The sequence below is a fragment of the Syngnathoides biaculeatus genome, chromosome 7 (assembly GCF_019802595.1).
Source record: "Syngnathoides biaculeatus isolate LvHL_M chromosome 7, ASM1980259v1, whole genome shotgun sequence".
NCBI lineage: Eukaryota > Metazoa > Chordata > Actinopteri > Syngnathiformes > Syngnathidae > Syngnathoides > Syngnathoides biaculeatus.
The window spans coordinates 15,744,711-15,758,534 of NC_084646.1; the positions used below are offsets into that span (position 1 = coordinate 15,744,711).

The 13,824-nt window shown below is 43.3% G+C and overlaps 1 protein-coding gene across 2 annotated transcripts in view; it reads left to right on the forward strand.

Moving 5' to 3' along the window:
- The window catches only part of hmcn1 (hemicentin 1), a 78,582-nt gene that overhangs the window by 54,762 nt on the left and 9,996 nt on the right, over positions 1-13,824 (forward strand). For both annotated transcript variants that reach the window (XM_061824970.1, XM_061824971.1), the window contains exons 62-94: positions 71-202; positions 375-524; positions 639-798; positions 867-991; positions 1,091-1,274; positions 3,405-3,502; positions 3,590-3,868; positions 3,950-4,146; positions 4,271-4,352; positions 4,439-4,575; positions 4,672-4,813; positions 5,306-5,450; positions 5,589-5,716; positions 5,808-5,964; positions 6,757-6,878; positions 6,998-7,162; positions 7,323-7,430; positions 7,552-7,689; positions 7,811-7,939; positions 8,064-8,333; positions 9,195-9,385; positions 9,491-9,704; positions 10,831-10,965; positions 11,038-11,228; positions 11,338-11,419; positions 11,507-11,776; positions 11,864-12,034; positions 12,132-12,302; positions 12,549-12,719; positions 12,838-13,008; positions 13,111-13,281; positions 13,427-13,597; positions 13,666-13,812. In XM_061824970.1, the coding sequence (XP_061680954.1) occupies positions 71-202; positions 375-524; positions 639-798; positions 867-991; positions 1,091-1,274; positions 3,405-3,502; positions 3,590-3,868; positions 3,950-4,146; positions 4,271-4,352; positions 4,439-4,575; positions 4,672-4,813; positions 5,306-5,450; positions 5,589-5,716; positions 5,808-5,964; positions 6,757-6,878; positions 6,998-7,162; positions 7,323-7,430; positions 7,552-7,689; positions 7,811-7,939; positions 8,064-8,333; positions 9,195-9,385; positions 9,491-9,704; positions 10,831-10,965; positions 11,038-11,228; positions 11,338-11,419; positions 11,507-11,776; positions 11,864-12,034; positions 12,132-12,302; positions 12,549-12,719; positions 12,838-13,008; positions 13,111-13,281; positions 13,427-13,597; positions 13,666-13,812 (5,304 nt within the window). The remainder of the gene's footprint in view (positions 1-70; positions 203-374; positions 525-638; positions 799-866; positions 992-1,090; positions 1,275-3,404; positions 3,503-3,589; positions 3,869-3,949; positions 4,147-4,270; positions 4,353-4,438; positions 4,576-4,671; positions 4,814-5,305; positions 5,451-5,588; positions 5,717-5,807; positions 5,965-6,756; positions 6,879-6,997; positions 7,163-7,322; positions 7,431-7,551; positions 7,690-7,810; positions 7,940-8,063; positions 8,334-9,194; positions 9,386-9,490; positions 9,705-10,830; positions 10,966-11,037; positions 11,229-11,337; positions 11,420-11,506; positions 11,777-11,863; positions 12,035-12,131; positions 12,303-12,548; positions 12,720-12,837; positions 13,009-13,110; positions 13,282-13,426; positions 13,598-13,665; positions 13,813-13,824) is intronic.

Consider the following 13,824-nt stretch of genomic DNA (forward strand, 5'->3'; position numbering starts at 1 on the left):
TCCCCTGACTATTCATTTGATATGCATTTTATTTCTGAATTTAAGACTTCCGATTTGGACGTCGTTGTAGTTCCTCCTGGTATCGATGGCCCAGCAGATGAAAAGGTTGTTGAAACCATCAGCAATCCAGTCACCTTCACTTGTGACGCCACCGGGATCCCTCCTCCCAGTCTCACGTGGCTGAAGAATGGCCGACCAATAGGTAAACCTGTTCCCATGAAGAGATGCTCTGACCGTTTTTTATTTGTCTCGGTGGTGTTCGTGTCCATGAGAATGAACAGGTCCTACGTGCCATATTTAAAAGCGTTGAACATTGAATGAAGTTGATGTATCCTTTTTATAGAATGACAATGACATGAATGTGGTTTGTTTAGAGAGCTCAGGTTCTTTGGAAATGCACATCTTCTCTGGAGGCAGCAAGCTTCAGATTGCACGGTCACAGGTGTCTGACCGTGGCACTTACACTTGTTTGGCTTACAACGTGGAAGGCAGAGTGCAGAAAAACTACCACCTGACCATACAAGGTACCCGGAGACTTTGAACTTGAAGTTTCCTCTGAAGAACATCTTCTCAAGCTAATATGTTCAATTTCTCGAGTGCATCCCGTTGCCTGGAGCTAAAATCAACAAAACTCTTAGTCCCCCCTAGTATCTCTGGGTCAGAGCTACCCAGTGAGGTTGGAGTCTTGCTAAATGAAAGCATACAGCTGACATGTCAAGTCCATGGCTCGCCACCTCCGAAAATCCAATGGTTAAAAGATGGAGAAGTCCTCAACAATGCAGAGAATAAGGACTTCAGGTACATTGTGACATGAAAAAAAATAAATAAATCACGATGACAATGATTATGTTGATGATGATGTTTAGGATCAGTCCGGATGGCAGCAATCTCACTGTGACTGCTGCCCACGCCACTTACAGTGGCAAGTACACCTGTGCAGCCTCCAACAGTGCAGGAGAAGAAGACAGGATATTCAATTTGAATATATATGGTCAGTCAAACACGAAAGTCACATGTTTCGCATTAAACAAATGTGTCCAAATGCATTTACTCTCCTGTTAATCACCTAGCACCGCACTTACTCCCTCAGCGCCTCCTGTGATCGAGGGGATCAGTCAGAAAGTTGAGGAATTGACCACAGTCCTCGACGGCGCAGTCAACATCGAGTGTGTCGCAACAGGATCTCCTCTGCCACAGCTTAATTGGCTCAGAAATGGCCTCCCCCTTGCAGTGTCCTCACACATACGTCTTCTTTCCGCTGGCCAGGTGCTCCGGTAGGTCTGTAGACATGGCTCTGTTCAAAATGTCGTCTCTTCAGCCACCAATTAAAGAACAACTTTACTAAGAATGATTTTCCCTGTTATCCTCTTTATCTATCTGAGTCACCCTAACCAGAAAACAACAATAACAGCACATTAGATGTCATTTTGTCTCGCGTTGAAGCATATTTCCATTATCGAGAGTAAGAAATCGTACAAAAAATATATATACTGTATATGTCATTCTCTCACATTTGGTGCAATGAGCCATGTCAAAGGAAATTCAGTTACACCAGCTCAATGCGTCGGATCGCGAGGCAGATCGTGTGACGCCGTGCCCAAAAAAAAAAAGACGTTAGACTATCATCCACCTCGTCGCTTGATTCAGGTGCGGCCAGTACGTCGAGCGCACACATGTTCTAGCAAGCCAGCCTCCTATTTACGGCAGTTGCGGCGATGCGCATGTGCACCCGCGAGAGGCCGGCTGCTTGAAAATTAGATAGTAAGTAAGTAAGTTTCTTTTGGCTGGTCCCGTTAGTGACATCTCAGATGAAACGCTCATATTTGTTTGGCATAGTTTTTACGCCAGATCTTTGGGGAAAAAAATCTGGGCACGCCTGAGTTACATTTAAAACATTTCTGGGATATAACACAGGTAATGTTTCAGTATCAAAATATAATAAGTATGAGATTGTGATTTACTTTGACTTGATCCAGTTCTAATGTTAGACTAGTCTGTCCATATATCTAAATGCGAACGGTCATTTCCCCCATGGTACCGCGTTATCTTGAAGTTGATAACTTGACCCCTCTCCATGCTTTAGCAAGATATACTGCTAGCTTTCATCAATGGTTTGACAATAGATAGCGCCGTAAATTAGACAAGATTATTACAATACATTATGATGAAATAAAATGATTTGATGATATGAATATTAAGTTTTGAAATTGAATGTCTATTGACCTCTTTAAAAATGTCTGTCTCAGTGCAGTGTCAATAAATTATGATTACTGTATGAGGTAACAACTACATACTCGGGTATAACAATTCTATAAGTTATTTTAAGGTCTTGAGATTCCATCCCTAATCACACTTTATATCTACGGGTAAGAGTGGTGGACCACACTCGTAACTTTATATCTGTGGGCATGACTGAATATACTCGTACATTTTTCAAATGTGAGTGACTGATCTGTACATATGTACTGTATGTGGAAACACATGTATTAATGCACTCAGGCATTTCTTTATGCCGCCTTTCTATGGGTGCAGGACTAAATACGACTGCTTTGTTGTGCTCATGCAACACGCCAGTCCCATAACTTTATGAAGTAATTGCATTTCCATTATGCAAAACCATATCTTAAAGTTACAACAAAATGGACTTGGGAACACAGGTGCAAATGATTCAGCAGTCAAAAATCACGATGAATATATTGGTGAATCAAGGTTAAAGATGATGCTAGAATGCTATTTTGAATTTTATTATATTGGTGATGGAAAAACCAGAGGACACCAGCACAGGAGTCTCACAATAATTATTTTTAAAAATAGAAAAATGCCAAACAAGGCTCATGTAAATTGTTTAATAGTAAATTAGGAAAGGGCCACAAAATCAAGAATCAAAGTAACAAAGAAACAAAACACTCACCACAGTGGGAACCATGATAAAATGAGAAATTCATTTCCATCAACAGTACATAGTCTGATAGAACAAACCCCGGAAATGAAATACCGACAAATTAACGCTACAACAAGGCACACATGGACAATATGCGTCTCGTGTCTGGAGGGAGCTGATTGGTGGACACAAGGTGGAGTGGTGACGAAAACCGGTGGAGACGAAAATTAAACCAACAGACTAGATGTAAACATGGGGCATGAGAAAAAAACATGAAAGAAATGTAATCTAGTCAACCAAAGTCAACAAAAAGCAGATCATGACAGTACAACCACAAAAAACGCAATACATACTTGCATACTTCTCAATCATGACATCGGTTTGTAATTATTTTGAGAAGTGTTCATAGAAAGCATTCATCCGTAAATACCACTTTGTGATTAAAATGTGCAACACCTATCTTTAAATTTGTTGAAAAGTCCAAAATGTATCAACATTCTTCCGTGCTGGATGTATCAACCAGGATTACACGCACCCAAGTGTCCGATGGTGGCACCTACACCTGTGTCGCATCAAATAGAGCAGGAGTTGACAACAGACATTACAACCTACATGTGCACGGTGAGTCTAATCTGATCATTGTTTTCTAGTCTTGCGGTGAAATTCTTTGAAAGGCGATCCACTGTTAACACATTTGTTTAAACTCAGTCCCCCCAGGTCTGGATGGAGCAGGGAGCACAGAGGACATGACTGTCGTTAGAGGAAACCCGGCTTCTCTCCTGTGTTCGGCTGATGGAACCCCAGCCCCATCTGTCACATGGCTCAAAGATGGAGGGCGGCTCTCATCAGGGAAGCAACTGAGACTACTACATCAAAATACTACTGTGGAGATAATCCAGGCTCAAATCAGTGACACAGGAGTCTACACGTGTATCGCTAGAAACACAGCCGGTCAAGCAAGCCGTCACTTTAACTTGAAAGTGCTCGGTGGGTTAACGTCGTAGTGAGACTGTTAACTTATCGCCCCCTAGATTTGTGCTGGTGAAGTGTCTTTTCTTTCCTTTTCAGAACCTCCACGAATCCAGGGATCTGGTGTACCAGCAGAAGTCTCTGTGGTGGTTAATAATGGACTGGAGCTTCAGTGTGAGGCCTCAGGTATCCCTCCACCCGCCTTGACATGGCTGAAGGATGGCCGTCCTCTCCTCCAAACAGCCAACCTGCGACTACTTCAAGGAGGAAAAGTGCTGCGCGTGGCCTCAGCCCAGGTCCCAAATTCCATTATTCTTCAATTAGTACTTTGCCTACTTAAATCTAAGCTATTCACAATACCCATACTACATTACACAACGTATTTGATAACCTAAGACGCACCTTCAAATGCTAATTCAGTTGGAAGATACTGGCAGATACAGCTGCTTAGCCAACAGTCCTGCAGGCGATGACGACAAAGAGTTCTTAGTGCGAGTGCATGGTAAGTAACAGACGCATAGTCAGCGTGCTTCACGGTAGCCTCGCCCTTCGAATGGGCTGTAAAATGTAACGAGCTTTGTTTTTCAGTTCCCCCGAACATTGTGGGGGAGAGCACACCTCAGGATGTGTTAGTGTTGCACAACGGACAGGTGACCCTGGAATGCAAGTCTGATGCCGTTCCACCTCCAACTCTAAACTGGCTCAAAAATGGTCAACCATTGCAGGTAAAAAAACCCAAAAAGTTTATTTCTCTATGAAAACTGAAAAAATACATGACTTCTCATGATTTATGTGCATTAATGACATGTGGCATCATGTAGATGTCAACACGTGTGCGCGTTCTCTCAGAGGGCCGCTACTTGCAGATCAACATGGCCGACCTCGGCGACGAGGCTCAATATACCTGCGTGGCCAGTAACATCGCTGGCAAGACCACACGAGAATTTAACCTGATTGTCAATGGTAAAGGTATTTTTTATAGATTTATTTATTTGTATAGACCAATTCAAAATGTATGCAAAAAAAAACAAAACACTGATACCATCGGGTGGCAGAACATGGCTGACTACTACTGACCTGGAATGAGAAAAAATGACAAAACTTCAATTTTGGGTTAGATTTCTTTGAAATTCCTAAAAAAAAAAAAAAAAAAAAATAGATCTAACTTAATCCCGCAAAACCAGTGCGTGTGGAGAATAAGGTTAATGTTAACTATACATGAATTTCCACTGCATCTATTTTTGAATCAGCTTACCAGTGAAATGTAAACTATGGTGGTGGAGAAGAAACTTAAAATCATCATTCAATCAATGTAACCTGTTAATGTTTTGTTTATGAGTGGTGCCATCTGAGAATGTTTTGCCTTTTGCGAGTTGGAAGTCACGTTAATTGGTCTACATAGAAGAAATGGTGTCACAAGACTTTTAAAAGACACGATCATTTTTTTCCCTTCAGTGCCCCCAACAATCAAAGACGGCCCTCAGACAATGTCAGTTCGTATTAATCAGCCAGCTGTGCTCGAGTGTATTGTAAGCGGTGTACCAGCACCTCGGGTCACATGGAGGAAACATGGAGCCATATTGGTCGGCAATAACTCCAGGTACATGAAAACTCTTATCAAACCCAAAAAGTTGCCAACTGTTGTTTAAATGTATATTTTTGCTTTTTCGATGAATTGGCTGTGCAACCATTGCTATGAAAATGCACAACTTTTTTTTTTTAATTCATGTGCGTGCAGGTACACATTCATTGAGGATGGCTCATTGCACATCCACTCTGTACAAGTGACGGACACCGGCCGCTATTTGTGCATGGCAACCAACCCAGCTGGGACACAACGCAAGAAAGTAGACCTCGAAGTACACGGTGAGAATAAACATGCAAAGACATGATCAATTGACTCATTTAACGGTGTCCGTCGGCCAACAAATGTTATCTGTATGCTCTCATCTTACAGTGCCTCCGTCTATTCTCGATGGACGCAGCAATGTGACGGTTACGGTTAATGTTCAGACCACCCTCGCTTGTGAGGCCAGTGGCATACCCAAGCCCTCTGTGATCTGGCTGAAAAACGGCCGAGCAATCAATACTGACCAGAACCAGAATATGTACAGGTTGATTCAGGTTTCCTACCTTTCTGTTTCATTATGCAGGATCCCCTAACTCAAGCGTTCCTTTCACTAAACAGAATATTTTGCGTACTTCATTATATGTTTATGTATTTTGCAAGATTACAAACTAGCAATATAGTGTTCTCCTGCTATTCGAGAGGGATAGGTATGAAAGTAAATAAGTGCCACCAAGATTTGAAATTGAAATGTCACAGAAAACAGGATTCGAATTTGAACTGTAAAGTGATCACATTTTCAATAGTTGCTAGGGTTCACCATCTCTGCCACCAGGCAGGGTTACTTCAGGTCAGAACCAAACAGAACCTGGTGGCACTGACGGTGAATTTCAGACAGCGAATTGTAACCAGTTGAATTGTTAACATTGAAAAGTTAGACTGAAATACAACTATTGAAAATGTGATCACTTTACATTTCAAATTAAAATCCTGGTGGCACTTATTTACTTCTATAGAGAGCCCCTTCCTGAAAATAGCAAAATATTTTAACTATTAAACTATACTAACTATAAAAACTAATTGTAAAAACTTTGTACTATTTAGCTGCAAAGAACTAAACATACTGCAGTTCCTTTGGCAGCAAGATTGCACAAGATTGTGGCAAAGCAGTCCATGAAGCTCCTCAACTGAGTTCAACTTACAGTAGTTCCTTGGCACCAAAGTAATAATTTTACAGTGTATGACAGGGCTTTTGCATGAGCACGAACAGCAATTAGGCAGGTTTTTAGTTTAGTCCCGTCACTGATTTAACAATAACTTAATTTTTTTTAATGTGTAGGTTGCTTTCATCGGGCTCGCTGGTAGTGATAGCGCCCACAGTGGAGGACACAGCTTTGTATGAGTGTGTAGTCTCAAACGAGGCAGGGGAAGATTCCAGAGCCATCAATCTCACTGTCCAAGGTGAGCGACATCGGGATTCTGATGATATTATGTTTACCAGTGGCGGGATAATATTTGGATGGTGATTCTAAAGTAGAAAAAATTTCAGTAAACTGTTTACATGCTGCTGTTTTCCCCAGTTCCTCCGTCAATAGCCGATGAACCCACAGACTTGGTTGTAACTAGATTGTCCCCAGTGGTCATTGCCTGTACTGCATCAGGTGTGCCCGATCCCACAATTCTCTGGAGCAAAGATGGTGTCAAGCTGGTCGCACAGGGTCAAGGATACACAATCTTGCATACAGGTCAATGTCATAACGGTCTTGTTAGTACGCATTTGCAACAGCCCTCATATTTTCTCAAAAGCTATTCCGGGTGTATCTCAATTGAGTATCTGGTCATTTTATGGCAGTGACTAATTAATCACTGCTATAATACTGACGTGGGATATTGGATCGTGTTTAGGTCAAGTAGAAATAAACTCAGCTGAGCTCAGTCATGCAGGACGCTACACATGCACAGCAAAGAATGCTGCAGGCTCTACTCGTCGCCATGTGCATCTTGCAGTACAAGGTAAGAAGATCTTCAGTAAATTAGATTCGCTTGAGTATCTTGAAATATGACACGTTCCCTTTTCCATATTACTAAATACTACAGTTAGATGAAATGTTCATTTTCCCATTCGTTTCCCCAGAACTTCCTGTGATCCATTCACACCCATCCACACTGGAAGTGATCCTCAACAATCCCATCGTGCTGCCCTGCAGAGCCACAGGCTCCCCAAGGCCGACAATCACCTGGCAGAAGGAGGGCATCAATATACGTACCACAGGTACCACCTTGTCCGTATGTGTGTGTGTGTGTGTGTGTGTGTGTGTGTGTGTGTGTGTGTGTGTGTGTGTGTCAGTAATCACGTTTGATCGCTTGTAAAATAAAAACATTTTCTCCAATAGGTGTCACAGTGCTACCTAACGGAAGTCTACAGATCACCAAGGCGTCCGTGTCCAACTCTGGAACTTATATATGTGTAGCTCAAAACCCAGCGGGTACAGCCCTGGGCAAGACCAAGCTCAGAGTACACGGTAGGTAAGACAATATTGACTAACTGTTATTGCAACAGCTGAAGTTCTGGCATTGAATGGTCTCCAGGAACTATTCATTCATTCATTCAGTATCTACATCTTATGGTTGTACTGTCCTCCCCAGTACCTCCGTTAATCACCTCAGAAACCCAGGAATACCTGGCTCCTGTGGACTCCTCTGTGACGCTCCAATGTCACTCGGATGGCGTCCCTCCCCCTTCTGTCACCTGGCACAAAGATGGACAGCCCCTGGAGGAATCCATACGTCAGCGGGTGCTCGGTTCCGGCTCCCTTCAGATCGCATTCGTCCAGCCGGGCGATACAGGAAGATTCACTTGCACTGCTGCCAATGCTGCAGGAACCACTAGCCTGGAGATGAGCCTGACTGTACAGAGTGAGTTGTCCTAAATACAGAGAGCTTACCTTTAGCATATTGCAGTCACTCACATTTGACTTCGTGCTTGCAAATCTGCACAGTCGAACATGAAAAATTACATGCGTAAAATTTGTTACGAGTAGAAAAAAATAGATATTGAAAGACGTCACTTATTTTGTGTAGTCTTGACATGTGTGTATTTAATAAATGTTAACTAAACAAGCCTGCTCCTAAACAATCAGTATTCACCCGGAAACAGGAAATGGAAGTTAACCGTACTGACCATGTCCGGAAGTGATGCCAAACGCGCATGTTCAGACCTTTTTCACGTACTGCAAGCGCATTTACGTTGAAAGTCATCAACATAATGAGCCTTGTCAAAGAAAATTCAGTTACACCAGGGGTCCTCAATGCGTCGATCGCGAGGCAGTTTTGGTAGACGCAGCATTTTCAATACATTGCGGGTACAGACCGTTCATGTTTATTCCTTGACAAGCCAGTGCATTTAACTTTTCTTCAGATAAAGTTGGTCGGATCAAGAATTTTTATTGATGAAAAATTTTAAATACCGTTTTATACCATGTTCTACTAATATCAGTTGAAATTGGAAATGATCATTTCTGAGATTTAAATTTTTGCTTTCTATTTTAGTTATGTATTTGTTCATTTTATTTTTAATTTACAGTTATTATATTCATTCAGTAAATTATTTTAAGTTCTTGAGATTCTATCCCTAATCACACCCACAACTTTATCTGAGAGCATGACTGACCACACCTGTACATTTTTCAAATGTGAGTGACTGCATATTGTATTGTATTGTATTGTATTCTATAAATCAAATCACCTTCTGACCATTAATAAATGTACCCTTTACAGTTCCCCCCTCCATTCTTGACTTAGCACAGGAAGTAGTTGTGGTGGAAAGTAATCAGGCTCAGCTGGCATGTGTGGCGAATGGCGTTCCTCAACCAACTCTGTCATGGGAGAAGGACGGAGTTCCTTTAGGAGAGGGAACTGGGGAGTACACCATTTTGCCCTCTGGGGAGCTGGTTATCGATACTGCTCAGGTGAGGCACATAACTACATTCAACGTTCTTACAGTATACTGTTTGTCCTATAATTTTATTGGATGAATATAAATGATCTCCCGCCTTTTCCACCATCTACATCAGCCTGGGGATGCAGGCAGGTATACGTGTGTTGCCACCAACGAGGTGGGTCATGACAGTCAGACAGTGACCCTGTCAGTTCATACTTACCCGGTCTTCACCAAGTTGCTTGCAGACGTCTCCCTCAGCAAGGGCGACCGCCTCCTGCTGGACTGTGGAGTCAGTGGTATCCCCCCGCCGAGGATCACATGGGCCTTCAACAACAAAATAATTCCAGGTGCATCATTAATTATCAAAAAGTATTTAGGGGTTGGGGGGGGAATCTCTGAACATTTGTTAAAAGGGCGCTAACAATTTCTAGGTGTCTTAATAACATGTCTGTGATATTCTTCCATCAAAATACCCCAAAGATCAAGAATTATCGTACGGCTTCCACCCCATTACTATTCGGCGGGGGGGGGGGGAGACCTCTTTCATAAAAATGAGGGACTGGTGACGCTATCATCTAAACTGGAGCATTATTTCGGATTAGGGTTAGAGTTAGGTAAGGAAATGTCAATTTGTCACATGTAATGAACAATATTGAAATATTGGAGGCGGCACGGTGGATCAGCTGGAAAGCGTTGGTCTCACAGTTCTGAGGTCCCGAGTTCAATCCCGGACCCGCCTGTGTGGAGTTTGCATGTTCTCGCCATGCCTGCGTGGGTTTTCTCTGGGCACTCCGGTTTCCTGCCACATTCCAAAAACATGCAACATTGATTGGACACTCTAAATTTCCCCAAGGTGTGATTGTGAGTGCGGCTGTTTGTCTCGATGTGCCCTGCGAATGGCTGGCAACCAGTACAGGGTGTACCCTGCCTCCTGCCCATTGATAGTTGGGATAGGCTCCGAAACTCCCCGTGGCCCTCGTGAGGATAAGTGACTAAGAAAATGGATGGATGGAAATATTGGAAAGTTGAACAAACTATTATCCTTTGACTCTGATTTTAGAAAATGTCATCCATCAATTTGTTGTGTATTTATAATAACATGATGAGGTGATTAAACAGCCCTCTGAGGAAAACCAAATGTATCTCATGACAAAAATTGTTCCCCCAAATGCTCCCTACAACGTTTTTTGTCACATTTTTCATTCCTTTGGTGTTTGCGTGTCTGACTATAACGAGGTGTCCCGTTGCTTTTGCAGTTAAAATGAAACAACATTAGAGTTTTTATATTTTTCCCTATAATTCACTTGACATAAGTCTTGTTACACTGACTTGTACCGAAATAAATAAAACAGAGTAGTGAGCTTGCACATGAGGGAAGATGGGATTTTATTTTTGATGATGATCAACTTTTATCTTCATGTGAAACCTGCATTACTGTAACGTTTTTCCATCATTGTCTCTAATATGCTGTAGTTCACTATGATCACATGAGCGGCCACAGTGAGTTGGTGATAGAGCGAGTGAGTAAAGAAGATGCTGGCACTTATACCTGTATGGCAGAAAACTCAGTTGGGAGCATCAAGTCTTTGGGCTTTGTCCATGTCAAAGGTAAGAAGACATTTATCCTTCCTTAAAATCTTTAGTTTAAAAATGCATCATTACTTTGTTTTCTGCTTTCAGAGCCTCCCATCATTGATGGGAACCCTCACTCCAATCGTATTGAACCTTTGGGCGGCAACGCCATCCTGAATTGTGACGTTCGGGGAGACCCACTTCCCACCATCCTGTGGAGCAAAAGTGGAATAAACTTGCACATAAACAACCGCATTCGCCAACTGGACAATGGTTCTCTAGCTATCTATGGCACAGTGGTAAGAAAGCACTGTAGAGTGTGCATCTAATACAATGTGGCATTTCCACAGTTAAGCGCATTTCTTTTTGACACATTTTTTGTGGGGGTTTTCATTTAATTTTTCACAGGTTGAGGATGCAGGCAACTATATTTGTGTGGCAACGAACGATGCTGGTGTTGTAGAAAGAAGTGTCACGCTGACCTTGCAGAGTAAGCTCCAAGTGATACTTTTTGGCAGGATTGACCAATACAATCGTGTGTGCTGAAGTCCACATGTGTCTGCATTATTTTGTGTAGGTGCACCCACCATTATGGTAGAGCCTGTAACAACAGTGGTGAATGCTGGCACTACATTGGTGCTCAACTGCCAGGCAGAGGGTGAACCTACCCCTGTGATAGAATGGTCCAGCCAAGGGCGTCTTCTATTGGGGGGCGACCACTTCTCCATTCTGTCAAATGGCTCCCTTAGGGTAAACAGTGCCCAAAAGGAGGACACAGCCGAATATGAATGTGTGGCTAGAAACTTACTTGGATCAGTACTGGCTCGGGCTGGGCTAACTGTTCAAGGTAAGTCCTACCTCTGCCTCAAATAGCCATAGTCATATATAATCATACAAAAAATTGACCATTGTGTAATTTTGTTATATTTTCCAGTTCATGGAGGCTACTCCGAGTGGGCTGAGTGGGGCCCTTGCAGTTTAACATGTGGGATTGGTTTTCAGAAGAGGCAGAGACAATGTAGCAATCCTCTTCCTGCCAATGGAGGACGCCACTGTGCAGGATCAGACACTGAGACCCGCAGTTGTCACGGGAAGCCTTGTCCGGGTAGGAGTACCGTTAATGTCTGGCGATAGGGGATGTTACATGAATGTGATTGCATTAGGAGATCCACAACTGAGGATTTGTACTTTTCAATCTATAGTTGATGGTAATTGGTCAAAGTGGTCTTTGTGGGAGGAGTGCTCTCGTTCCTGTGGTCACGGTAACAGAACAAGAATGCGGACCTGCACTAACCCTCCAGCTCAGCATGGAGGGAGGCCATGTGAGGGAAGGACCGTGGAAGTCATTATGTGCAGTGTCCGGCCTTGTCCAGGCAAGATGACTTATGTGGTTTTACTCACTACAACACTCAAGTCACTGGCTATAATATTTCATACTACAATTTAATGATTGTCTAATGAGATCATAATTCAGCTTTTGGAAAGTTTATAAAGCTCAATTATTCCAATATTGATTATATTTTTCTCAATGTTCTAGTTTTATGGGCTTGTATCTAGCTAACAGTCTAAGCCTCCAATGAATTCCTTGTTTTTTTGGGGCTTTTTTTGTACTGATACAGTCGAAGGTGGCTGGGGGCCTTGGCTACCTTGGAGCCCATGCAGTGACACCTGTGGAAAGGGGACACAGTCCAGAATCCGACTGTGCAACAACCCCCCGCCAGCATTTGATGGATCACCGTGTGAGGGCGCAGACACACAGACACAAGTGTGCAAGGAGAGACCATGTCCTGGTAAGCACTCTGTGGTGGATTGTATGCAAGACTCATAGTTGAATGAATGATACAATATGTAATAGTGAAATCCTTTTTCAGGCATGTAACTAACTGAACTCATGATTATATTCAATAGTGGATGGGAAGTGGTCATCGTGGGTAAGCTGGGGTGCCTGCAGCGTTTCTTGCGGGGGCGGAACCAGACAGAGAACGCGCCTCTGTGCCAGCCCCGCCCCACAGTATGCTGGGAGGCAGTGTGAAGGCAACGACGTACACATTGACTTTTGTAATAGTGACCCCTGCCCAAGTAAGTTATCACCACTTTAGATGAGTTCACATGTGCTATCCGTGATTGAATTCTTCTGCTCAAGTTCTTGTCCTTTCATGTGTGCAATATTTTGCTTATCAGTCAGCGGGAACTGGGGTCCATGGAACAGCTGGGGCAGTTGCAGCAAGACTTGCAATGGGGGCCAGATGAGGCGTCACAGGACATGTGACAATCCCAGGCCAGCCAACGGTGGCAGAGCATGTGCAGGCGCGGATGCACAAATACAGAGATGCGAGACAGCCACGTGTCCTGGTGTGTGTTTGTAACTAGAATAGTGTAGAATAGAATAGTAGCATACTGTTTCGGTTCATTTTTTGGGGGGCGGTAGGACAACCCAGCTGTTCAAGAGAGTTTGTTTGAAATGAAGTTGATGTGAATCAGTTTTGTGTAATTGCAGTTGATGGTAATTGGGGACCATGGCAGTCTTGGGGAGAATGCTCTGCTTCCTGCGGGGGTGGAGAAAGGACACGCATGCGTCTCTGTAACGGCCCGTCACCCAGCAACGGTGGCCGCCTGTGCCCGGGCGACTCCTCCCAGCTTTCCAGGTGTAACATCGAGGCCTGTCCAGGTAAGGCGTTTGGATATAGGATGTGTCTTGTACTAAAATCCATGTTGAATATCGTATCTCCTTGCCAGGTGGGCCACAGATGGCACGGGGAGGCATAATAGGGAACATCAACGATATAGAATTTGGTATCGCCGTAGTGAATGCCACCATCATGGACACCGCAACTGGTGGCAGACTCATCAAAGCATCCATGTCGAATATACCAAGATCATTAGGTCAGTTTTTGA